At 49.3% G+C, this 25,429-nt stretch overlaps 2 protein-coding genes across 6 annotated transcripts; both read right to left on the reverse strand.

Annotated features, from left to right (window-relative positions):
• Nucleotides 1–373: 373 nt before the first annotated feature.
• Nucleotides 374–19,017, reverse strand: hivep3a (HIVEP zinc finger 3a). 4 transcript variants are annotated; one of them, XR_003743378.1, is made up of 10 exons: nt 14,375–14,399; nt 13,036–14,021; nt 11,646–12,575; nt 5,800–9,938; nt 5,423–5,601; nt 3,227–3,402; nt 2,883–2,999; nt 1,974–2,404; nt 810–1,193; nt 374–686 (listed from the first exon to the last, which is right to left on the reverse strand). XR_003743378.1 is itself a non-coding variant. In XM_028964819.1 (9 exons), exons 4-9 carry the CDS (start codon nt 9,646–9,648, stop codon nt 900–902), a joined length of 5,046 nt encoding a protein of 1,681 aa, XP_028820652.1. In that variant the 5' UTR covers nt 9,649–9,938; nt 11,646–12,575; nt 13,036–14,021; nt 14,375–14,399; the 3' UTR covers nt 374–899. The 4 variants fall into 4 exon arrangements, 3 of the variants coding, with proteins under 3 accessions (XP_028820652.1, XP_028820653.1, XP_028820654.1); XM_028964819.1 differs by having other exon boundaries at nt 374–1,193; XM_028964820.1 differs by lacking the exons at nt 13,036–14,021; nt 14,375–14,399 and adding an exon at nt 18,884–19,005 and having other exon boundaries at nt 374–1,193.
• Nucleotides 19,018–20,191: 1,174 nt separating this feature from the next.
• Nucleotides 20,192–24,811, reverse strand: serinc2 (serine incorporator 2). Of its 2 annotated transcripts, none has more exons than XM_028964837.1 (10): nt 24,706–24,811; nt 23,787–23,948; nt 23,525–23,712; nt 22,905–22,984; nt 22,681–22,818; nt 22,245–22,414; nt 22,017–22,107; nt 21,793–21,931; nt 21,498–21,713; nt 20,192–20,680 (listed from the first exon to the last, which is right to left on the reverse strand). In XM_028964837.1, exons 1-10 carry the CDS (start codon nt 24,742–24,744, stop codon nt 20,542–20,544), a joined length of 1,362 nt encoding a protein of 453 aa, XP_028820670.1. In that variant the 5' UTR covers nt 24,745–24,811; the 3' UTR covers nt 20,192–20,541. The 2 variants fall into 2 exon arrangements, with proteins under 2 accessions (XP_028820670.1, XP_028820671.1); XM_028964838.1 differs by having other exon boundaries at nt 24,702–24,788.
• Between the last annotated feature and the right edge of the window lie 618 nt (nt 24,812–25,429).

Genomic DNA, 25,429 nt, shown 5'->3' on the forward strand with positions numbered 1-25,429 from the left:
AACACACAGGGTGTGTGATTACAGATCGACGTCCAGGCATTTCCTGATCATCTGACATCATTGTGTTGCACATGCCAGGGCTGCTGAGGAAAACAGAACACGCTGTTCTAGGAACAGAGATGTGCACTTCTCACATCTCACCGCCAGGAGGCGCCCAGGGACACTCTCACCCAGCCCTCACATGAATGCGAACGCAGAGAAATGCGAAGAGTTCGGTTGCAACTTCAGACCAAATTTTATACAGCAACCAGAGGACATTATACCTGTACGACCTCTGGGGGTGGGGGGGGTCATGACCTTCACTGCTGTAATTAGGCATCAACAACATGCATGTAGACCAAAAAAATGTAAAAAAACACAGCAAATGCAGTGGTAGGCGACGTAAATATCCATTTTATTGGTTTTATTTAAAAACGTCAGCATGAGCCCATAAACACCCAAGAGTCGACTCCATGTGCAAACATGAATATAAAATTATTACTCAGTGCCGTTCGGGACCAAACCACATCCTGACTGTAGCTTCTCCACGTCAAGTACAGGTACGACTGACAGACAGTGAACAGACCTGGTCCGGTGCCGTTATAGGTGTATGTATCAGAGATATGGGGTGGACATTAGAATATAAAGAGAGAGGACGTAGCCAGGCCTTGTGTACATCGAGCAAAGATCATCATTCCAGAAAGGAGCTGTGAGAAATATTAAAATACAAAAAAACATACGTGAACAGCAATGACATCGTTTAAAAATCATTTATAAAAAACATACATGGACTGCATATATAGATTCCTGTATAATAATATTGTACATACACATTTATTATAGATACATATAGACAGAAGTGCTGCGTTGGGGGTCAGGAGGAGTTGCACTTGCCCTGGGGCCTCTGGGTAAGTTTCAGTTTAGATTTCCGACCCTTTGCTGGGTTCGGGTTCCGTGCTCTTGTCTCTGAGAGGATCTGGTCGGTCCCTCGCCCCCCCGGGCGGAGGCCCCGGCGACAGGTCGACGTGCGGGCTGCACCGTGGCGGCACCATGTGGATCCCGCCGATGGGGATCAGCAGGCTGGGTGCGCGGCCCAGCTGCTGGCAGTGGAGGGGGAGGTGGCTGAACAGGCGACTGCCGTCTCTCGGTGGGCCGCACCTCGGGCCCAGGGTCAGGAGGGCAGGGACAGGGGACGGCGGCGAACTGGCCACTTCCTGTCGGGACACAGACACAGACAGAGGCTGAAATCGCCGGGACGCTTCTTATTCCAGCTCCGCGGCTCTGTTTACACGCCGCCGCTGCCGCCGCCATTTTTAACACGCGGCCCTCAGTGTAAACACTCGGGCGGAGATGGGCTTCCTCCTCGCCCGTATATAACGCAGTGTTGTGTACTCCGCCATGTGCGGCCTGTTGACTCTCGCCCCTCACAGGAACTGCTTTGTCTTCGTGGGAAAAGGGCGGATTATTATTTTCAGGTGCGGCCTCAACGCAACAAAGCGGGAGGCGATGCGGCGCCAACCGCGCCCACCAAATATAACGTGTGAATAACAAGAAAAAATCACCTAATAAAAACCATGCATGAAGTGGGGCGCTGAAAACACGTGTGTAATTAAATATTTCGGATTCTGTTTGCTCAATGCGCACTATTTCTAGGTCAGAAAACGTATTTACGCAATCCTGTGACCTCCTGCAGGTAAAACAAGTTCAGTAGAATCAGATTACGACTCTCTGGAGTGCTGGGAGAACATGGAGCATTAGATTTACCAATCAAATCAGGGGAAAATGTCAGAAATTCGGAATTCTAAAAATTATTTTCATATTCCACGAGGAGGTGATCTGCATCCTCAACCTTGAAATGAAATTTTATCACAAAAACGAATTAAAGAAAAACAGGGGAACAAGTTTAGAATTTTAGAATTGAGAAAGTTGCATATTAAAACTAATAAAAACTTAACTTTTCACCCCAATTTCTCTCGTTCTCGTGAAGAACTCACCAGTCTGGCGCCACCGCTCGGCCTACTGGGAAAAGTTCTGGGTCGGTCCCTCAGCCTGGTAGCCTGATGCTGAACATTGGACCCTGACAGAGTGGCTTGAAGAGCCGTGGAGCCACCTACAGGCTGGGGCCCGACGGCCACCAGGGGCCGATTGGGAGACAAAGGTCTCTCTGGACATGTGGATGGGGTCGGGCGGGGCATGGAGGTAGGACAGTGGACAAGAGATTCTCTACGGGCTGCGGGTTCCCGGTGCTGGTGGTGGGTGTGGCCAGACAGGGCGGAGTCAGGTGACTTTGGAGCTTCTTCTGGCGAGAAGGTAGAGAGTGGTGGCACGTCGTCCTCATCACCTTCCTCCTCGCTGTCTTCTGCATCTGAGAACTGATGCTCCTCCAGAGTTTCTGGGCCAACTGAGCAATAATCCTCGCTGCCACCTGGAGGCCAGAAGAAGTACAGCAGCTGTTACCTCCATTTAAAGGGGCTTTTATGCAACTTTTGACACTCGTGTTCCAGTAAATATTTATTGAAAAAAAATAGCAGTCCTAAAATGAAAGGGTGCGAAGGACATTTCATCACCTCCAATCTCGCAGATTCAGCCTGAGAAAATCAAATGTTTGCCATGCAGCGCTCTTGTTTGAAGAGGAAACATCAAAAACATTAATTTAACAGCACCTTCAGCACAGGGCTGGAGAGACCTACTTACGTCGCCACGAACAGCGCAAACAACATTTCACAGTTTGTCCTGATTCATTTCCTCCACTCGTCACCGAATCACGATCAGTGCACAGAATTATCGTTCAATGTCCAGTTTTGTGGACAGTCTCCCTCGAGTCCCTATAGACCCTGTCCCAGGTATTACTTCACTGGGACACATGCACTGTGCTCTGATTGGTGCCAGTGTCTATTTCCTACCTCCTCCTTCCTCATCCTCCTCCTCCTCTTCGTCCTCCGGTTCGTCTTGACAGGAGATGCTTCCTTCATTGCACTTTTTCCCATGAGCCTTTGACTTCATGTGTTTGGTGAGGTTCCCTACGGCACACAGACGAGTCATGGTTACAGGCCATGCCCCACGCCTGCTCCATTTTCAACAGTACACAATTAAATGTATGCATTTATTAAACAAGCTCACATTTATTACCTCAAATGAAACCAGAATTGTGAATAAATTACATACATTTTACATTAGGGTCACATGTGCTTCTCCTTGTTACTGTCATTTCATATTAAAACGTAGTTTTTGAACAGTTGTCCCCTACCTTTGGTTTTGAAGGCAAAGTTGCAGTGCTGGCAGACATACGGCCTCATGTCGGTGTGCAGGCGGATGTGTTTGCGCAACATGCTGGGCTTCTTGCAGCGGATGCCGCACTCCTCACACACGTACCTCCCGCGGCCACGGCCCCGCACGTACACGTACTCCTCGTTGGACCGGTAGCTGCGGGATGGCACGGTTTTCAGAGATTAACGCTCAGCTCATAATAGCTAGCTGTCCCCTATAATTCCTCTGAACGTGTGAATGTTGCTTGATGGCTTTAATGGAGCAACTAGTATTAGAATTGCACCGAACAACTGTAGCAAAGCTTTACAGTGATGTTTTTTACGTGAGCTTGAAGCTAATTGTCTAAATGCTACGGCAAGTAGCGATTATTTTGCATTGATATTTGGTGAGCTATGATTCCTCTGCAGCCAACGAACGCACATTTGAATCCAGCAGCTGCAGAAAAATGGCGGAACTATTCCTGTAACATGCAGTCATGCTCTGGAATCGGGAGGCAGGCCCGTGCTGCCCACGCTTCGGTGTTTGAAAGCCAGCCAGCACGGGCAGAAATCTTCACTTCCATTTCTGCAGCACCTGCAGGCCGCACTTCCCCGGCCGGCCTGCGTCTGCGCGGCCAGGCGGTCCCAAAACGGGGCCGCCACTTCGCCTCACACAGAGGTCCCATTTATAACGACAAAACCCGAGAGCCGTCAGCACTCCCACCGCCCATTCCAAACATGGGGTGCCTCCTGCCAGGGTCCGGGGCCCCGGGGCCCTGCCAAGCCAAACACGGGAGCGAGAGGAAAACCCTGCCCTGCCCAGCTGCTCCGGATAAGTGAAAGAAAATATGGCGCCACGGCGCACAAACTTAAAGCAAATAAGAATGAAATTCGGGATTAAAAATACATTTTTAAAACCGGTGAGAAGGTTTATGAGACACAAGCGCGGGGCGCTTGTGACGGCGGCAGGTAATTACAATGCGGCCTTTATCTGGACGCGAAGGGGAGGACGGCAAACTCTTCATCTCTCTTCATGTGCCTTATCACACACACACAGCCGACGGGTGAGTCACCGTGAGGTGGCGGCCATAATGACTGGCGTGGTGAGTCACCGGGGAGGCAGCAGGAGTGCCCGGCGCAAGAAAACGCGCAGATGGCCGCCTCCTCCACGGCAACCGACCGGCTCCTGCTCGCCGCTTCGTGCCTTTTAATCTGCCTGCCTCGCTTTTTATATACGTGTGGGTTTGGTCTGGACTGATGAATCAGTTGTGAGAAGGGACAAGCTAAATATGTGTCTGTGCCGCACAGCCGGCAGATACCCCCTCAAACATGTCCAACCAAATAAGCCAGAGGCCTGGATAGAAGAAGCTGCATTTTTCATTCAGGTTAGGAAACTGAATGATTAGAATGGTCGAGGGTGTTTGGCATGAGTGGGGCTTTGCGGGATGTGAAGGAGAGGAAGTGGACGCCAGGCAAGGTAGTTTCCTGGCTCGGAGTGCCCAACAGACGGCCTATGTTGGCCCTGGCAGCCAGATCCACTCTCCTGCTGCAGCGGGGGTAAGAACAACACTTCGTGGCGGCCCCGTCGAGCAATGACAGAAACTAGTCACATGCAACGCGTTAAAAAAAAAAAATCCATCATTGGGCTGAAAACCAACACATTCTAAAAAATATATAAATTACAGACATCCGCTCACAAGTTACTATTAAGTTATTACTAAATTACTATTGACTAACTATATGACTACACCATGGCAACCCTTTCAACAGTACCTTGATTTCTGCTTCAATCGTGTTTTATTTAGTTCTACACAACATGTACCTTAAATATATTTCTCATAAAATCATAAATAAAAAAAAATCTTTAATAATAAACAAACATAAATCATTTTATGTACATGCTACATATTAGAGGCAGTACTTACATTTACAGCATTTATCAGACGCCCTTATCCAGAGCGACTTACAACCAGTAGTTACAGGGACAGTCCCCCCCTGGAGCAACTTAGGGTTAAGTGTCTTGCTCAGGGACACAATGGTAGTAAGGGGGATTCGAACCCGGGTCTTCTGGTTCATAGGCGAGTGTGTTACCCACTAGGCTACTACCACCCAGTACTTGTATGTTTTGTGTGCCATTCTATTCAATCATACATGATTTACACCGGCAACTGGAACAGAAGGTAAAAACGCTCCCTTACCCTCCTTCACAGATCTGCACTCGTGGAGGCTCGCTGCACCTGGAGGTGTTTGACAGCGAATCCTCCGTTTCCTCCCCCTCCTCCTCCTCTTTGTCTTTTTTCCCTAGTGTCTCAGATTTTTTCTCTGTCGGCGGAACATGCTGTGCCTCCGTGTGATCGGGGTGCAGGGTGCCGCGTACCTATACTCGAGAGAGACACGGGCAAATTCACCAATCCTGCTCCCGTGTGCACAAGGAAACAGAGACAGGGAATTCTCATTCAACTTTTTGAATACAGTCTCAGTCAACTTTTTGAATAAAAATCTGTAATTCATTCTGATAGACGTTAAACTACCCGGATTACAATAATTAACAATGGCATTGCACTGATAAACTTACCTCAGACAGACTCGGCTCCTGGACACCATCCAGTTCCTTCTTCTCTCCTTCGGCTGGAGACATCGCAGCCATGGTATAAGTTATGGGCGAGTGTGTCTGCTTGCAGTGGAGCAAGGAGAGGACTTGCTTGCTGGTGAGTCCAGGAGGGTTGGGATTGCACGTGCTTGTGCACCAGGAGGAATAGACCGAGGTGTGGTGGTCAGACTGTGCAGATGGGTTTGGCTTGATGTAATTCAGGTAACACCAGCTGAAGGAAGGGCTGGTGTGGAGTGACGGCACCATGGGTTCTTTGCTGTCTGTCTTTTGTCCAACGGTCTGACTTCCTTTCTCCTGCAATTGTTGGGACAGTGTTCTAGTTTGGATCGCCTCGAAATCTTCCTCATTTGCATCCTCTTCTTCCTTCACTCGTTTCTGCTGCTGCCCAGAGTCTGGGCTGAGTTCCAGGCTGCTAGCTGGGGACAGTACACGTTTGCTTCCCCCCACACCTGAAGATCTGCAAGGTTCTTGGCTGTCATATGTTGTTGGGAGGTGGACTTTCAGGCCTAAGTTAGAGACTGTTGCATCTATCGGTCCAAGGTTCAGACCACAGCTGACAAGCTCCTGAGAACTACTGAAAGGAATCTGTGACAGAGTGGTATAAATTGCATCAGCGTGGGTGGGGGTGTTGGCTTGGAAACGAACAACCACAGACTGCTTACCTGTAGGCCTCAGCAGCTCGTTGCTGGGTGATATGTCAAACTGGGACTGCTGCGGATAGGCCTGATGATTTGTAATCTGTGAGAGGAATGCCCTCAGCCCGGGAACATCAAGACGATTCTCGGCTGGGATCTCAAGCTTAAGACCTGTAGACAGTGGGGAGTAATGTGCCCTAGCTGCACCTTGAGATGATCCTCGGGGAAAACCTGTTGGGCCGTGATGGGAACCCTGATGCCCTAGGTAAACGAGCGGTGACATTTTTGGAATTTCTTGTGCAAAGACTTGACATGCCAGGTCTTCAGTCAGACTTTGAGGCTGGTCCAAATGACCCAGGTTCACTTGATCCTGGTTCAAAGGGTGAGATATATGGATACCAGGTGACTGTGATAATCCTGGACTGATAATCTTGGGCATTTCTTGGGATGGGTTACCAATTGGCTTTGAATTGCTTGGCAGCTCTTCCTCATCTGTATCTCTTACTGTGGTATGTCTTATCAACAGGCATTTGCGCCTCTCCTTCCAGCCAGCAGGAGAACGCTCTGGAGAAAGGCAACTGTAGTCAAAGGACTTGCTCCGAATCTCAGAAATGGGAGCCATTGGCTGAGGAACATGAGGTGCTTGCTCTGAGGCAGAACGTCTCATTTCTCGATGGGGGTTGTGAGAACCAGTGGGAACAGTCAAAGTGTGAGTGGCCCTGGACCTTCTCACCGATGCTACATCTGCGTCAGGTTTACTGGACTCCTCCAATGAGGCCGATCGACTAGATGCATGAGATATATTGCTGTCCTCACTGGGGCTACGTGGCAGTGAGAGAGACTCAAAGCTCGACTCCCCTGAAGACTGGGCTGCTTCCGCAAGACGAAGGCGCTTCTTTTTAGGAGGCAGCTTCTCAATAGGAAGCTGAGCCAATGTTGAACTCCTTTGTGGCCACTGAAACTCATCTGCTTTCTCCGTCTCTTTAGTCGTGGAAATGGTCACAGAGAGGGACCTTGGCACAACATTTGGTTCTTCAGTTACAAGGATCTCTGGCACTTGAACGTTGTGTTGTCGTACTAGCTTACGAGACGTTGGCTTTGCTGGATATGGCTGACACTTTTTCTGAGGGAGTGAATGGTAGACATCATGAGTCATGACCTTACTCAGATATGGTTCTTCATTCCCTTGGCTTTTGAAAGGCACATTTGCCTCGGTCTTTTCAAATAAACTTGTATGCTGGATCACAGAAATCCCCTTCAAGGAAGTCGTAGGCTCGCTTTCTAGTCTTGAGCCAATGTTCTCTTTAGTAGGTCTTTCATATGATCCACTTGTCATGTCTTTTACCATTGCTGGTGCTGACATGGGCAAGGAGGACAAAGCACTTGAGTCATCAAGTTCCAGGCTATCTTCTTTTCTTCTCTTTCGCATCAGCAGTGCACCAGGCCTGTTCAAAGGATGCATTTTTTGAGGATGCTCAGCCTGACCAGAAAACACTTCAGGCTGCTGAGACACATTTAACCTGCAGGCATTGAGCTTGTGTGTCTTATAAGTCTCCCAGTCTTTGAGGTCAGTGCCACACTCTTCACACTTATTCGGCTCCAGTGGTCTCTGCTTTTCTTCAAGCACAGGGAGTATGTTGTAATGGAATGGTGTGTTGGGTGTGGTAAGTTTATCAGGAGTGATGTCGGTACCAAAGGGCAGTTCGATGGCAGGCTGGCGTCGAAGCAATCCATGACGTCGATTCCCCTGAGGTTGCGGCTGTTCATCAAATGACTGGCTAAGTCGGAGGTTGCGGTTTGAAGCATTAGAGGCATCACCTGTGGTAGCAGCTGAAGGAACTGAATGACTTCTCAGAAGGGGCGCTGTGGTCGTCTGGTTTTGGAACCTTTCACATGGGACACCCAGTGTGATGGAGCCTGTCCCCTTGGAGAGAGGCTCACTTTCTTTCGTACAGTGCACAAGGGACTCTTTAAGAGCCGTTACTTTGGCCGTTTCACTGCTGATCCTTCGAGAAAGTGAGAACCTCCTTGGTTTGACACTGTCGATCTTGCTGGTATCAACCACTGCCTCATTGATGGTGATGAGTTTAGTGATGTGGTCGATGACTTGCTTTTTGGGGACATTGAAAGGAATGCCCTTCCCTTCTTGCCCAGCTGAAAGCTGATGCTGGTGACGGGATGCACGCTGCAGATGTCCCAGACGCCCGTATTTGCCAAGGATGATCTCAGCATAGCTTTTGGCACTTGTATCTGGAGGGCTGTCTTGAGATTGCTCGGTGCTCTCAGAGCGAGAAAAGTAGCCAGATTCTGTACTACCTTTGCTACCCAGAGTGAACGACGAAGAAGCTTCATCAGATGAGTCTAATGGGGCCTGCCTTATCTTACTTAACCTCATGGCAAGCCTCTTCTTGACTGCATGGGAGTCACCCATGCCCTGTAATTGTTCAGCAGGTGACGACTCTGGTTTAAAGGTTGCCTGAGAGGCCGTTCCTTGTTTCTTTGTGCATGAACTAGAAGAAGATCTCTCAATAGTTTCATTGTCCGAATCACTCACAGTCTCTTCTTGACCACTTGGTTCCTCTTTGTTGCCAGATGTCAGGCCAGCTTTCACCCTATGAGTGTGGGATTTACGGTGCTTATACAGGTTACTCTTGGTCTTGAAGGAGAAGCCGCATGGAGCGCATGGGTAAGGCCTCTCTCCAGTATGTGACCGAATGTGTTTCTGGAGCACACTAGGTTTGGCGCATGCCCGTCCACAATAGGTACATACGTACTTTCCCGGCTTCTGCGGCCTGCGGTCCCGTTTTTGCTTTGGGGTACCTTTCGCCGCTGCCTCTTCTGTGGAGTGGGATGTTGAGGTGGGGATTTCAGAAGACCTTTCCACTGAAGGCACCTGACTCTCTGGAGCTGACCCTGTATGCGTTGATGACCTGGTGGACTTGTCTTTCTCAAAGGTCTCTGTGTCCCAGGCATGTTTCCGCTGGAGCCTAAAGCGCTTCCTCTCCAGACTCTGCCGTTTAGGCTGCTTGGCTTCATGTTCGTGAGCTTTCTGTGGCTGCTTACGCTGTTGCAGGGAAGGGGGCTGAGGCACTGAACCACCCAGAGGAGATGTGTGCTGAGGCTGTGCCTGACCTCTGGACTGCTCCTCAGTGGTCAGCTCGCTTTCCAAGGCCTCCATAAAATGAGGGAGCAGCCTCAGGTCTGCACCTGGGGTTAGTCTGGCTGTGCCAGTCTGCACAGATCACGTACAATCATTCAGAAGAAGAGGAAATCATGCATTCTTTTCTCATAAATTTTGCATTTATATCCATTTGCGGATCTGCGGTTAACTGATTCCCGAGAGATTTAGCTTCCATGCTGTCTGTTGAGGAATCCACCATGAAGGAATCCGTGGAGATATCCAGTTGTCCTTTATCTCCAGTGTCCACCAGTTTGCTTTTGATCACTAAGGACACATCTTCAACAGCTCTGCAAAAGGGTAAATATAACATCAGTCCCTTTACCTCACAGTGTGCTTGTCAAGGCTTCTTAACTATAATGTAATATTCTGACATAGTTGGCTATTGAAATTAAGCACCGCTCCAAATGAAGCTCCAACTGAAGATTTCAATGCATTATACTTATATTGTGTTACACAGCCCCAAACAAAAACTTTGACAAAATGGCACCACACAACCTGAAAACACCCATGTTTAACGTCTGGTAACACAGACTGAAGCAAAATCTGCATGAATGTTGCTTATCAAAACAGACTTTTTTTCCCCATCTCTTTCGAATCTATGAGACAACCCACTCACTGACCGACCAGCTGGCTCCAGCACCCACGCTGTGTTGTGGTTGGGTGCGGGGCCACTACAGTTCTGCTGTGAATCTCCACATCTCTCGTCTTCTCATCTGAGCAGGTTAGCACATATCCCGCTATGAATGCGGAGGTATGCATGAACTCGCCGTGTTCCTCTATGAGGCACCTGTTCTTTGCTGTGCCAGTTCTGATGACCCCAGACACGGCCCACTACTGGACAAAGCTGGCAGTGTGCTTACGGTCCCGTATTTGCTTTGCATTTATTGCGTGTCTTCACACAGGTCGCCTGTTTGTACAGCTGGCAGTGCAGAGGACGGCAGCCGGAGCAAACTTTATCCAAAACTGAGACCATGAACGCCGTTCAGCGTCAGGTCTTCCAAAAGAACAAAAATATAAAAGCAATCATAACCCGGACACATACACGCGGCCACAGGGCTGGCAGAGAAGACCCCCCCGCAAGAAAATTTTTTTAAAGCCTTTTTAAAAATCTCGCCAATTTCCTTTTCTCACACTAATGGGCACCCAGTGGTGGTTCCTATGGTAACGGCCCTAAACCATGCAGTAGCAGATGGAAGCGGAGCTGGAGGGCTAAATTTATCTCCCAGCGTCCTCTCTGACTACAGAGAGAATCTGATAAGCCAGGGTGCCCCGCCCCCCAACACCTTCCCTCCCACAAACCCCACAATCCTCCCGGACACTAAACCATGGACGCCCGAAGATCAATACCTGCACATCCCACAGGGAAAAGCAACAGCGGAGCGCGCCGAGTCGGGACACGATGGAGGACAGAGGATTACGATGGAACTGGTCATTAATCTGGGACGCCGTTCGCTTTTTATATAACTCCCTGTTTGCGTTTCTCCTTCTACGTTCCGGTCTGGAAATAACCCCACACACACACACTCACACAGAATACATCATATGTGTGGAAAATGGATAATAATCTGAAGATGAATGGACTGCCTGGGTGCTGGGTAGTGCGGAACGGCGCGGCAGCCAATGACAAACGAGCGCCACACAAAAGGGGGGACGGGAGCGAAGAGCACAGAACAGGCTTCCTCCGTCAGGTCGTCTTGTTCTTTTTCATTTCCCTTCACACCGGCGTCCCTTCTACTAGGAATTACAAGTCAACGCATCTCATCCGCAGCCACGCCGAAGGACCCATTCACAGAAGCCAGGAAAGAGAGAGGGAGAGGGAGACAAAGAGTGAGAGAGAGGACAGCTCATTCATCTGTAGCCTTCACACACACACACACACACACACACACCTAGAGACTGTTACGGTTACACCTCAAAGCAAGAGAGGCGGAACGGCGGTAATGAAAGCGGAGCAGCCCTGTAGTCGGACATCCGGGCGGTCGCTGTCCCTTTACCTGGACTATGCAGGAGCTCCTCGCCGCGGGTCCCCGGCAGGGAAGGGCGATGTTGATGAAGGTGGTGGTGGTGAGGATGATGATGATGATGATGGGGAGCGTGCGGAGTTTGCAGTGTGCCGAGCTGACAGGTAACGGAGGATATTACAGCAGCGTGGGGGGGAAGACGGAGGAGGCGTCCTTCTTCTCTCTCTCTCTCTCTCTCTCTCTCGAGTGGGTAGGTACACACCTCTCTGCTGAGATGCTGTGCGGGTCGGTGGGCAGCAGAGTGAGGCGGGCGGGCGGGCGGGGGGACGGATGGAGGGAGGGAGGGAGGGAGGGTGTAGGTTTGTTTTTCCTTTTTTTTTTCCTCTCTCTCTCTCTCAATGGGGACGACGCTGGCGTAACCGTCCCCCCCATTCACAGCCTCGCAGCCTCCGCTCTGACCGACGCCGCGCTGCCGTGAGCGGCGCCAATGAATGGACGCTCGCTGGGATCGCCGTCAGAATTTTAAAAACGCCACCCATTCATGAATCATCGGCGGCGTCCGGGCACCCAGATTCTTCGCTTATTACGAACTTTATCTTCGTATGCAGATAACAGTGCGACATTTTCAATGTTTTGCTGGTCTGTGTTGTCCCGCTTTAATTATTAGTGATTATGGGACACATCAAATGAAAGATGACCCGGTCAGAACCTAAGGGTCCAGTTCAGGAACCAGCCCAGCAGCTCTGACATCATGTTCCGTACTCGGCGTTCTTTACTCTTCCACCCCAACACCACCCGAAGCCAGCTGGACGTGGCAGGGTGGAAAAAGCAGGGTAACGAGGGAACAGTCACAGATCCGCCCCGGAACGCCGCCATTCCGCGTCGGCCACGCAGCCGGACTGTCCAACACCACCAACAGGATCCTGATGGTTCTGGTTCCAAACAGGGAACTGCGTTCTCCTGCTTTTATCCATAAAAAAAAAAAAAACAGCAGCTGGAAATGTGAACGTGCTTAAGCACATCAATCAAAACGTTGCATAACGAACAGTGGTGACGCGGTTTCATCGATTTAGCTTCTAGCGACCCTTCACCAACATTAAATTGCATTGGTGCAGTGGTGGCGCAGCGGGTCCGGAGGGTTGGGTGACTGTTAAATGCAGAGGACGCATTTCATTATATCACCGCGAGCTGTGCTGCAGCGTTTCACAATCATTTCACTTTCACCTTTCTTTAAATATTTTTTATGCAGAGTGTTCTCCTCATAGAAAATAAACTCGATCAGAACATTTTCAATGATTTTCATAATTTTATCAATTTCAACTGAGTCCGGAATGTTTGTCCCGCTGTCAGATGGAGAAGCTGAATCGATCAGATCCGACCCAGCATGAAGCCCTCAGGGAAACGCCTGGGGTCAGTGCCCCACCTGTCCAGACACGGAACCCCTTCTCCAGCCAGAACGTGCCACCAACCTGCTCAGAGGACCACGTGACCTGCGGGCTTGCATGAGCTCAGAAAAGAGGGTCTTTCATGGCCCTCCATGGGGCCACCTGCGGGGTAAAAATAACGGCCTCCACCCTAAACCGCACCGGCCCCCAAATCGCGCTACACAAAGCCCCCCAAACAAACAGGCAGCGTTCCTGCAGAAGTCCGGTCGGCCGCTGCCGGCTACACCTGTTATTAACCCCGACGTCCTCCACCTATAAAAAGCAACACAGGCACAGTCACAAAGTCGACTTTCTTCATCTTGGGATGATGCTGAACTCTGAACCCTGTGACCTGCTGCAAATCTCCTCAAACCTTGATAAGATCAACACCACATCTGGCCAGTTCACGCCACCAGATTCCAGCAGATCGGCACCCTGTCATAACCCGCAGCGCCGAGATGCAGAATATTAATAACGCATTTTCACACAGTCCAAATCTGCTCTTAAAGGGCCGGTACAATGAAAGAAAAAAAGAAATGACTATCTTCTGTTGAGTGTTCTGATGTCACATCAGATTTGGTGGTACAAGACATAGCAGCAAAACACCATTCCTCTTCACATAATCTCTCCGGAACCTTCTCAGCCCACGGGTTCTGAACCGGGTTCAGGTCATGACGCCATCAAACCCTACCCACATCCACACAGAACCTCCATATTTGTATTATTCCTTCTTATCTTCACTTATGTTTTCTTATATTTTTACATTTTTACAATAAACTTCAACAGAAAACTGATTTGCTCATATTTTCATAGAGAAACAAACCTTATTTGCATAAATCGTGTCAAAGAAGTCTCTAATCTTTGTCTCGAAGAAGTGAATGTGAGAGCTCGTGAAGCTTGTCGTGATGCAGCATCAGCTCCAAGTGAATCAGAGAATCCCCTCATCCTCCCACTGGCCCACCATCAACCCTTCCTGGAAGAGCAGCTTTTAAAAAAAATGCGTCTCACCACACAATGAAAGACGGGAATAAGTGAAAAGGAAAAACAAAAAAAAAAACGCACCTGATTAGAAATAACTGGGAAAACATTTAGAAATGGAAACATGCTCACAGTGCAGCCTTTGTAACAAAGATTTTTTTTTTTTTAATTTAATGATTAAATAACCACAAACCCACAAACAGATGAGCGAAGAGGGGAGATTATAGAAAAGCCAGACTTAAAGAGAGAGAGGGACGACTAAATTTAGACAGCATGACACCACAGTCGTTTTTAACGTGGGGGAGTGTGTGTGTGTGTGTGTGTGTGTGTGTGTGTGTGTGAGATGAAATTAACACATACACAACTGTCAGGCTCACACTTTCTCCGGAGATGACAGGAAGTGGTGAGGTGAGGGTGTTTCGCCGCGTCGCTCTGCCAGCACCTGCCGCCACGGAGCGACGGCGTGACGAAGGGAAAGAAGTGATTGAAGAGGCAGATGGGAGGGTGGAAAAAAAAAAAAAAACAATACGATAATGACAATTCTAAAAACGTACACAGAGATATAAATAAAGGGGGGTTAGTCCATTAAAAATAATCGATTAATCATGATTAATTCTTAAAACTTGCAGTAGCACTGTGGGTCCAAGGTTCAAACCCCACTTTCTACCATCGTGACCCTGAGCAAGACGCTTAACCCTGATTGTCTCCAGGGGGACAGTCCCTGTAACTACATACTGTCTCGCCATTAACTTTACCCTCACATGTACAGTAGTGGTGTGAACCCGATTCGATTACGACTGTCAGTGCCCATCAATTTTTCTACATGACTTCACGTGGCGTTTTAAGATGAGAGTTAAGGCCTCGTCCACATGGACATCTGATCAAGGTGATTTTTCTGCCGTTCGTGGCGCCAGGTGGGCGCGGACTGAATAGCACAAGAAGTGTCCACATGGGCGTTGAGCACCAGTGTTCTTGCCGCCAATTTCTGCCGAAATCCAGATGAGTGTTAAACAACTTTAAGAACTTTAAAGAAGCAGCTGAAAACTCGCTTATTCAAAAAGTATTTCAGACAAATCTAACACTTACACACGCACACACGCACTGCTCAAAATAATAAGTGAACAGCGACAAGCGTTAAACAGCATCAACTGATCCACAAAGCGCGGCAACAAACGAGTTTGGCGTTCAGAGGGCGTTCATTTTGACCCTCCATGTGGACGAGGCCGAACTTCAACCCGGAGCGGCGCGCTAGTCGGATCAGTCCGCCACAGTCGCTACTGGCAGCTACTTTTTAACTAGAAAACCGATATAATCGATTATTTTCCGTACTTCATCGACACAGAATCGTTCAACGTCTGCATCATGAGGCATCGATTATGAGACTCATTTAAACACCCCTATGATGGTGGCCTAGCGGGTAAGGAAACAGACCCCTAATCAGAAGGTTGCCGGTTCGAGTCCCCACTGCTCACCAAGGGGGTTTGGTTTGTGGTGTCACCATCACTGCACTTTCGCTTTATATATAGCCAGTATTATTATACGATATCAGGCCTCATGGTGAAGACGGTGTATTCTATATAACCGTACAGCTCCCTCAACCCCTGTTCCATTTCCAGCTGAGGCTCCCAGCATCCCCAGTTTACCCCATGAGCTCAACGGGCCATTCGATACGAGAGCGGCCGCGAGGCTGCGGGCCGGCATCGATCCGGAGCGCCGATAACAAGCACTGTGGCATAACAGCGCTGGAACGGTGCTCTCCGGTTCCAGCGCCACGGGGGACAGCAGCAGGTTTAACACTCGCCACTGCTGCGTAGTCAGCCCAGCGCCGGGCCGAACTCCGGGCCGGAGGGAGGGAGGGAGGGAGGGGCCGAGCGCGGGGATCGATGGAAATGCAGTCGGCCCGAACCGTTGGCCACACTGCCGCGGTGATGTCATACGGCGGGGGTCCAGACGTGTGCTCTGTAATTTCACCCGCCCTCAGCCAACAGCCCGGCGTTCCGCCAAAATCCATACCACTCAGCCGGAGAGTGGCAGGGAGGCCGGGGACGGGCCGGGGACGGGCCAGGGGGCCGGGGGGTCTGCACCCGCCGCCACAAATATTGTGACAGGGATCAAGCTGTCGGCTGCCCGTGAAGACAGGTCTCCAGCTGCAGTGGCTTTCCAGAACGCTCCTCTCGCACTTGAGACACCGGCAGTGTGCCGATTATTCACCCTCAAAATAAACCGCGTGAGGGGACAGTCCATGTCCAATAACCCGGGATCCGGAACCAACAACCCTTCAGTGGGTTAAAAGGTACCCGAAAGTGACCGAGCGAGTGAGTAATTTGGCCCCCGAAGATGACACTTGACGTGCAAAATGTCTGTTTCGTGGCTTCTCTTTAGAAGGTTCTTAGTTCCTGCCAAGAGAACGTGGAACATTGGGTTCCGTGTGGAATGGAGTTTTTGACATAGGCAGCTTTCACTCAAAATATTCTGTTTGCCATTTTCACCTCCGACTCGTCCCACTGGCAGGTAAGCAGATAATCGATGTCATGGCTGTGACTCCAGCATATCAGTCTATGTAGGGTGTGCGTGTGGGTGTGTGTGTGTGTGTGTGTGTTGCAAATAAGAACTAAGTGGGTTCTTGTCCAGACGAGTACATTTAAACGTGCATGTTTATCTACATGAGAAAATGAGAACATGCGCTTGTGCATGTGTGTATGAAAACATGTTCTTGTTGGTATGTGTAAACAAATGCATGCTGTGTGTGTATCTGTGTGTGTGTGTGTGTGTGTGTGTGTGTTTCCTCTGCTGACCAGCCTTCTGCTGAACAGCCGGCTCTCTCTGCAGGACGTGCAGGAATGGGGTGAGAAGCATTCCCCACGCTGGGCGACCTGCGGGCCGCAGGGGCCGCTACACTTCACCACGTCAGTACAGACGACCTTACACACACACACACACACACACACACACACACACACACACACACACACACACACACACAGTGCAGTCATTTCTCAGTAATGAAAGAAAGGGAGAGGCGGAGACACAATTTCCGCTCATGCCGGCCTGAGCCTCTTGCCAGCAGGGAGGAAATCTGTTCACTGACGGGGGAGTTCTGACATTTACGCTGTCGCCACGACGACAGAGGACAGTCCCCACCCCTAACTGACGGCATAAAAACAACAAGGCCCCTTCTACTGTAAAAAACACAACACACAACAATAATACTAATACTTCTAATAATAATAATAAAAAAATGTCGTTGTAAGACATTGTTGTGTCGTGTTTGGTCCGCCATGGAAGGAAAATATGAAGAGGACCAGACGTCCATCCCTGAGGTTCCCCTCATTTCATCTGACTGCACGGCGCGAACCTGCATGAACGGCGCAAAATGTTATATTTACAAAGCCAGACCTACGTATATCCCAACTGACCTCAGAAATGAGGTTCCAGTTTGGTGACGTCACCCACATCTGGCTCGTGACCATGTGCTGCATTTCAACCAAGGGTGGTCCAGCATCCTCCTCCTGGATTTTGCGGAACGACCGCCGCAGGCTCGCTGTGAAACAGAACCCTCAGCTCCAGGACCTGGACCGTCACACTTAGGAAATGTTGAGGTTTCATCCTGCGTCTCACGGTGGGTTGCCAGGTCTTTTCCATTTCTGCTTCATGCGATTTGATCGCTGATTTGCTGCCGGCTCAGAACTCGCAGGCACATGAGAGAGAACCATCACCAGAACACGTTTTACTAATGAGATATTCGAAATAATCAAGACCTGTCATCGCCCAGCAGGATTTAGCTAACGATGCTTGGGCCACGCCTTTTTTATTTAGGCTGGGGAAGCTCCTCCATCGTCCCTGGGTGGAAACGACCGTCCCAGAAACTGTAGTAGAAAGCAAGCACAGAGTGAATAAGGCCAGCGGCTATCCTGAGGGACACGGGGGAGGTTCCTGGTGAAGAGGCCTTCTGCACGATGCCACCACGATGCGGACACCAGCATCTGGTTAATTACCGCACCGATTAACTTCAGGTTTGCGGAAGGCTGGTTCTACAAGAAGAACCTGAAGGACCGGTACTAAACAGCTGCATTGCCTTTTTTCTAAAGGAACTTGTTAGTAAAGATAATTTACTAAAAAACCCTGGAGGAACATCATGCACCTGCTGCTCCAGCCTCATGATCCTGGGTTCCTTCAGGTGAAGAAGACTTTAACTGGTGGTTGCAGATTAGCGGGTATCACACTAACCAGGTTCGGGCCACACATACTACCATAGTGTCCCTGAGCAAGACACTGGGTGTCTCCAGGGGGACTGTCCCTGTAACTACTGGTTGGATGAATGAGGACTCCATCCACCTGTCCTGACTTCAGCCAGACATCTTCAGCCAGACGGAGCGGAGAGACAAAGGACGCGGGGACGCAGAGTGACGCTGTCTGTTGATGTGACCAGATGAAGACCAGACGGGGACAACAAGCGAAACCGCGGCGCGTCCGCGTGCAACAAAGAACCCGGAATAGCTGGCGGCGTGGCGCGCGCCGCAGTGTCCCCCCCCCCCCCCCGGTCACACGCGGTGGCGGGATTATGTAACGCTCCTGGCCGCAACACACAGAACCGAGGAAGAAATAGAGCAGCGGGGCGCGACTCCGCTTCCAGGTGACGCGGAGACCCTCCGGCGCGAGCTCGGCGATGACGACATGGTGGCGACAATGGTGGCGACAACAGAGTCCATGTGATGAGCGCGCGAGATCGATCCCGGGACCATGAGACCGCCGCTGAGCATCTGCAGCGCAGAACTTCGCTTCTCCGCAGTGGACCAGTACGGAACACACACACACGCACGCGCACACACTAATATTCAATATTCGTCTTACAGATTTCATTCGTCTTACCTGAGCGCGCGGGACGGCCGCGGGTCCAAACGGGACACCGGAACCGGTCCGCAGCCACGCCACAGCGCACGAGACCCGCGGAGGACCCACGCCCCCTCGCATGCGCCGCGCCGCGCGCTCCGGGCGGGCCGGGGTGGGGCGGAGCTACCCGCGACTTCCTGGACACGCCCCTCACGCTCTGCACTCTGCATATTAAACAGTTTATGAAGATTAATCACGTGATACGCAGGGGTTATAAATATATTGACGTTCCAGATTCTGCGGCGGCTGAATTCACCACGTCGGCATCATTATCAATAACTACAATCATGGATTTATTCATACAACAGCCATCTTCGACAAATGCGTAAAATAGCACGAAAAAAATAACGATACAAAGAAGACGGAATCAATAACAACAATGAAACAACTGGTTTAGTTTTTATATATTTTATATTTCCAACTTTATTTTGACCAGAAGCACCTTCCTCTGTTTTTGTCATGTACTATATGAACCACGTGTCTCACTTCATTAATAATAATAATCAGAGTACATCTTAATCTTCTTAAAAAAAGAGCTGAGGCTTGGATTGATTCAGATCTTGTTCCGTATCTGGAACATCCTTAGTCAGAACCTCTAGAACACAAGATACTTTAATAAATGAATGAATAATCATGGTGACAGCGGTGGCAAAATTCTGAAATATATTAACATTTTTAGAACAAGCTGAGGTGTAACTCAGGGGTCGCAGGGAGTTCAGCCGGTGACAGAGAGAGGATCTGGGGACGGGGACGCTATAAAGGGCCACCTAATGAACCCTGCAGGGACTGAGGCATTAAACCTGTTTATCCTCACAGGGTCGCCATGGTGACGTTATTCATTTTCCCCATGTTGCCTGTCCCCCAGGGCAGCTTACCTGGGCATCCCCAGCAGCAGTGGTGGGTGGGGTGGGGCGGGGCCACAACCAGGCCCAGCCCTCAACCCCTCCCGACCACAGCAGGCCCGTTACATAACAGCATTAGGTCACCTGTGTGTGTGTGGAGGGAACACCGCACTCGGCAGACAGGTTCAGCAGGAACTGGGGCAGAAAGGAAAAACAGAAGTCACTGTCCAAGAGGAGGTCATGCCCCACACACACACACACATTATAAATGTTTTTCTTGTGTCCCAGTCCTGTACCAGTCTTGTGACAAGGAAAAATCACATTGCCAAAACATCTCTTGCCAAGTCAGAGTCTGCATCTGTGGCTCCCGGGGACGGCAAGAACCCGGAATAAATTCGGTCCGTATTAGTGATCATGTGACTTTCAGAAGAATGGGGACCCTACGGGACGACATCCAGCCTTTTATTAAAATTCAGCAAATTTAATGCAGAACAGAAATAACAAAAAAGCTTGAGTAACATAAATCAACAGAATAAAAGGACGCATCGTCCCAAAGAAGAGTTCAAATGTGACAATGACCAGCTAAAACCCCATTGGAAGCTGCAGTATAGCATCTGGTACCATACTACATTTACATGAACTATATTGTAATATTACCAGAAATCAGCTCTTATATTTCAGCTGATGTGCAAACACAGAGGTATAATATATGTCTAAGAAAAGCCCATAGTCCATTAGTGCAGTGTGTCGGGGACACCCCAGAATTCGATCGTTCAGTAGAGGTGATGGCGCGAATCAGCTGAAGTCACGGCCGGTCAGGACGAGGGGAGCCACCAGGGTCCAGAGGTAGAGGGCCAGGCCCAGCCAGCTGGAGCTGATCTTCACCCACACCGCCGGCATGGAGGTCTGCATGGCGGCGTAGTCCGAGTCCGGCCTGGAGAAAGAACACAGATCAAAGCAGCAGGTCTATCAATGAAATCGGTGCTGGGGAGATCCGGCAACTTGCATTCTGATGAAATGGGACAAACACTCTGACAACTGCATTGTCTGTGTTTTTAAGCACTATACACATATGGTCAGTGGTGGCCTAGCGGTTAATGAAACGGACCGGTAATTGGAAGGTCGTGGGTTCAAGTCTCAAAAGGCCAAGATACCACTGAGGTCCCCTTGATCAAGGTACCGTCCCCACACCCTGCTCCCCGGACGCCTGTCATGGCTGCCCATTGATCACCAAGGGTGATGGTTCAAAGCAGAGGACACATTTCTTTGTGCCACCGTGTGCTGTGCTGCAGTGTATCACAATGACAATCACTTCACTTTCACATCTTCAATAAGAAATTATACTAATGTTGTTAAATATGTTATATTCAGTTATTACCGTACACAACATTGACACTACTGCAAGGCTGTGCTGCTGTCCCAAAATCTGGGGGACAGTAGCCAAAATAACAAGGAACCAATTTAATTATTTGTGGTAGTTGTCAGATTATCGTGTATTCTGCACGACCTGGGATGAAAATATCAATATTCTGCCAACAGGGACTCGAAATTCACTATATATGTCTAATAACCTCACACATTAAACAAAAGCAGCGTTTGTTTCTGTAGATTTAGTTGCATTCCTCCCAAATACTGATTACAATGAAAAAAATTCTCAGAATTTTCGTACTTGGCGCCACTCAACTTTCTGGTTCTTCCACTGTCCAGATGCTGGAACCCAAACCACCAGAAGACTAGTTGCTTGTACTTACTGGTACCAGTTGGTGAGGGTCATCATGATGTAGAGGGAGGCCAGGAAGAGGCTGAAGTGGAAGAAGGAGTAGCTATAGGTGACGCCGTCCTCCTCGTTGTCCATGGCGCGTCGCACGCCGCCACCGCCCGACCCAGACTCGGCGTCGCCCGCCAGGCTCTTCGTCTCCTCGGTTTGCATCAGCTTGTTCACCTGGCTGTTGTTGGACGAGCGAATACTGGCAGCAGGAAGAGAGAGAGGTAGCGTGCTTCATCAATAAATCCTGATTTGTCGATGTTCTACTGTGCTCACCATACCTCGCGTAAAGTGTGCAGAATAGGAAAATGATCAATCCCACAATGCCTTGTGCATCCCACCACTGGACCTCCCCCGGGGCGCTGGTCGGGCTGGGTGTGTTGGTGACGATGCTGAGGAGGCTCGGGTTACAAGTCTTGTCTGTGGGGACATCACCAGACCTTCGTGAGCTCGGCGGATGGACAGGATTTGGACTTGCATTGCCATGGGGATGGCGGCAACTCACCGGGGTTGCTGGTCATGGCCGACCAGGTGAGGAACATGGTGTACAGGCTGATGATGGAGGCCTGGAGCAGACCGGAGGAAGGCTGGGCTTCCTGATACACACATATAGGCACAGCTTTATATTTATAACCAGTCAATATTCCTGACAATATTCCTGGCTATAAAATGTTTAACTCGTTAATTAATGAATGTGATTTATCCACCAGTAAAGTGGAGGACATGGAGTCACCTGCACTTTCGGCAGAATGGCCACGACGGAGACGATGACGCAGAAGATGAGGTTGAGGCTGATGAAGGCCTTGTGCGCGGCACAGTTGCCGGCCGCGGTGTAGAAGACATAGAACAGCACCACGGCGGTCAGAGCCAGGGCGTAGTGCACGAAGGTGAAGGACAGGAGGGCTACACACACACACACACACACACACACTCAGATGTTCCAATGCTTCAGTTCAGCGTTTCTACACTGTCGGATTTTTCCTTTAACTTAAATGAATTTTCAGAAAAAACATCTTTTAAATCAAAAGTTTGTCAAATATTAATATGAAATAAGGGAAAGAAAAATAGAAAAATCAAAGTGAAGCGGGACTGAGATAAGATAATCCTTTATTAGTCCCACAAGTGTGAAAACTACATTTAGAAAATGCGAGAGTACGGATTCAGCGTACCTGCATACCAGCACTTGCCATTTCCGTTCTCAGCGTTCTCCAACCAGCGCTGGTTCCAGTTGTGGGCGAAGTCCACGAGAAGGAGGAGCTGAATGAGGATGAAGATGAAGGAACCCACCACTCCGAAGTAGTACCACACTGCGGCAAAAAAAAAGAAAAAAAAACATGGCTCGAGAACGTCAGTGCAGATCCAAACGAGTTTCAACACTGCGGTTGTACTGCACCGGTGGTGAACGTCCCGTCCGGTATGAAGAACGCGCCGACCGTGATCCCCACCAGCCCGAGAAACTTGAAGAACCAGAACCTGAAAAAGGAATCATGGTGAGAAGAGATGATGATCCTTTATTAGGTCACAAGTGGGAAATTGGGAAGCGGACAGTACAAAAAATTTAAAATATAAATACTATGCCGACAGAATACAACAAAAAGTTCACTGTACAAAAAAAGAACCTCAAAATAACTGTGGATGAGTATTCAAATCAATTAATAAATACTGTGTGTGTGTTTATTGTCTTTTTCTTGAATGATTCTGCCTCGAATTTTATCATTTTAATCTCATAATCTGCCAATAATCAGGTTCTATTGTCATATCAGCAGCAGCAGTCCACTAAGCTAAACTGAACTTGTTCTGACAAGGACAGGAAGATATTAACACATAATGATAAATGACTGCATGCAGGCAGGAGCAGGGATGTGGTACCGAACTGTGTGTTTGAAAATGTAAATATAACATAATGTCGATGTCTATGGAACAAACTGATAAAGCAAACCAAGAAGAACTCTGAACCGCCATGGCGCACTCTAACCAGCAGATGGGGTGTGCGTTCCGGCTCGGGCGCCATACCCGTTCTGTAGGGCGGCCCGCGGGTCCTTGCTGCTGCGGACGCGGACCATGATCAGGGAGAACAGGAAGAAGAAGCAGGCCAGGGAGAAGCACATGCGGTACACCGACTTGTATCCCACGACGACCTCGCAGTTCACCTTGTTCTCCAGGCCCGGCACAGACGTTCCTCCTAGGCAGAAGCCCGGAATCTGGGAGGGAACAAGGTCGGTGATTCAGAGCACGCCCATCTTCGTCAGAATAACTGATCATGTTGACCTCTGACCTTCTTCAGCTGCGTCTCCATCCCTGGCAGGATCATGATGACCGACACCAGGGTCCCCAGGAACAGGAAAAAGGAGAACACCAGCCTAGTCACCGTGGAGTTGTTCGACGACGGGCAGCAGCCGGACAGGAGACACGGTGCCGAGCCGCACAAGCAGGCAGCCTGCAGAGTAAAAGTGAGGTGATTGTCATTGTGAAACACTGCAGCACAGCACACAGTGACAACGAAATGTATCCTCTGCTTTTCATCATCACCCTTGGTGAGCAGTGGGCAGCCATGACAGGCACCCAGGGAGCAGGGTGTGGGGACACCGCTTTGCTCAGTGGCACCTTGGTGAATCGGGATTCGAACCGGACATTATTATTCCAACATCAGCGTCAGCTCTTATTACACGGACTGACTACAGTTATGGAGAACTATAAAATATTTCATCAAATAAATACTGACAAAGATGATACTGTGCACAACAACGAAATAAAGAATAATAATTTTAAAAAGTGGATCTTGATATGAAATAATTACCTCCAGCTCAAATACCTGGATCCCTACTTTAATCATCAAACATCATTTGCCAGAATCGTGTTTGTTTATTTACTTAAGTTGGAATCGGGCTGCGGGGTCACGGAGGGGTCAGGCGCGAACCCCAAACGCCGTGGCGCGTCGCGCATGCGTGGTGTGTAGTTTACTGAGCACGCAGCTTGCAGTCCGATTTTCAGCACGAACTTCACATTTTCGCTTTTTTTATCGCGACACACACGAGTAGGTTTCGTTTCAGAAACACTTTTCAGACTTTATCGACTCGAACAAACTCGAGCGGCCACGCTGCTACCAGGAAGAGTTCCCTCAAAATTACTTAAAAACTCCGATGTCCGCAACTTTCCACTGAATATTGTTAATATTCAACATAAAACTTACTTACGCAGTTAGCGAGAGAGCACAGGGCCAGACACGCGCCCATCTTTTAGCTGGAAAAGTCGAGAGAAACCTGCGGAAGTGTTTTTCGTCCCAGAGTAAATGAACGCCCCATTTTTTTTTTTATGAAAAACGCACTCAACGCTCCGAACACTGATTGGCTCCTCGCGTCATCGGTATCTGCAGGAGCCAATCAGCGTTCAGCGCGCACTTTATTTTTCCTGGTCACATGAAAATCACGTCAAGCGCTCGAAATATCTGCGATATTGTCCAGTTTCCGGTGTTTCCAGTGTTTTTTTAGCAACGTGTTCATTTAAAAAGGGCTGCTCTCAGTATCAGTGGCTTCGGACTGTAATTTTAATTATTTGATAATATTCACATGAAGTAATAAGAGCAATCACACCATACATAACAGCATTAAATGCTCTGCATCATGTTTCAATGCCTTGTAAAAGCAATTAAACAGGGAATACAAATGTGGTCTGTTTAGCACAATGATTCACCCAATGTTTTATGAATAAGCCTGCAAAGACATAATAAATATTTATGCTGCGTGAATCACATGTGACGTTTTCACAATGCCATCTCAGTGCAGGCCTGTCTGGCGTCAACCTCACGACTGCCGAGAAGAAACAAAAGAAAAGAGCGCAGATTTCCACCGGCAACCTTTAGACATGCTGGGAATGAATAAATGTCATGCCGGGTGTGCGGCTGGAACCCGAGGTGTGACC

This window comes from Denticeps clupeoides, chromosome 20 (assembly GCF_900700375.1).
Source record: "Denticeps clupeoides chromosome 20, fDenClu1.1, whole genome shotgun sequence".
In the NCBI taxonomy this organism is placed as follows: domain Eukaryota; kingdom Metazoa; phylum Chordata; class Actinopteri; order Clupeiformes; family Denticipitidae; genus Denticeps; species Denticeps clupeoides.

Excerpts from the sequence above, each read along its gene's own strand:
- hivep3a (XM_028964821.1), bottom strand. The coding sequence starts at position 9,648 with ATGGAGGCCTTGGAAAGCGAGCTGACCACTGAGGAGCAGTCCAGAGGT. Across the intron at positions 3,403-5,422 it reads GTGCAGATCTGTGAAGGAGG|CTACCGGTCCAACGAGGAGT; the intron begins GTAAGGGAGCGT and ends GCCATCCCGCAG. Across the intron at positions 1,194-1,973 it reads CGAGCGGTGGCGCCAGACTG|GAAGTGGCCAGTTCGCCGCC; the intron begins GTGAGTTCTTCA and ends GTGTCCCGACAG.
- serinc2 (XM_028964837.1), bottom strand. The coding sequence starts at position 24,744 with ATGGGCGCGTGTCTGGCCCTGTGCTCTCTCGCTAACTGC. Across the intron at positions 22,108-22,244 it reads CCATTCTGCCGAAAGTGCAG|GAAGCCCAGCCTTCCTCCGG; the intron begins GTGACTCCATGT and ends TGTGTGTATCAG. Across the intron at positions 21,932-22,016 it reads GGCCATGACCAGCAACCCCG|ACAAGACTTGTAACCCGAGC; the intron begins GTGAGTTGCCGC and ends ATGTCCCCACAG.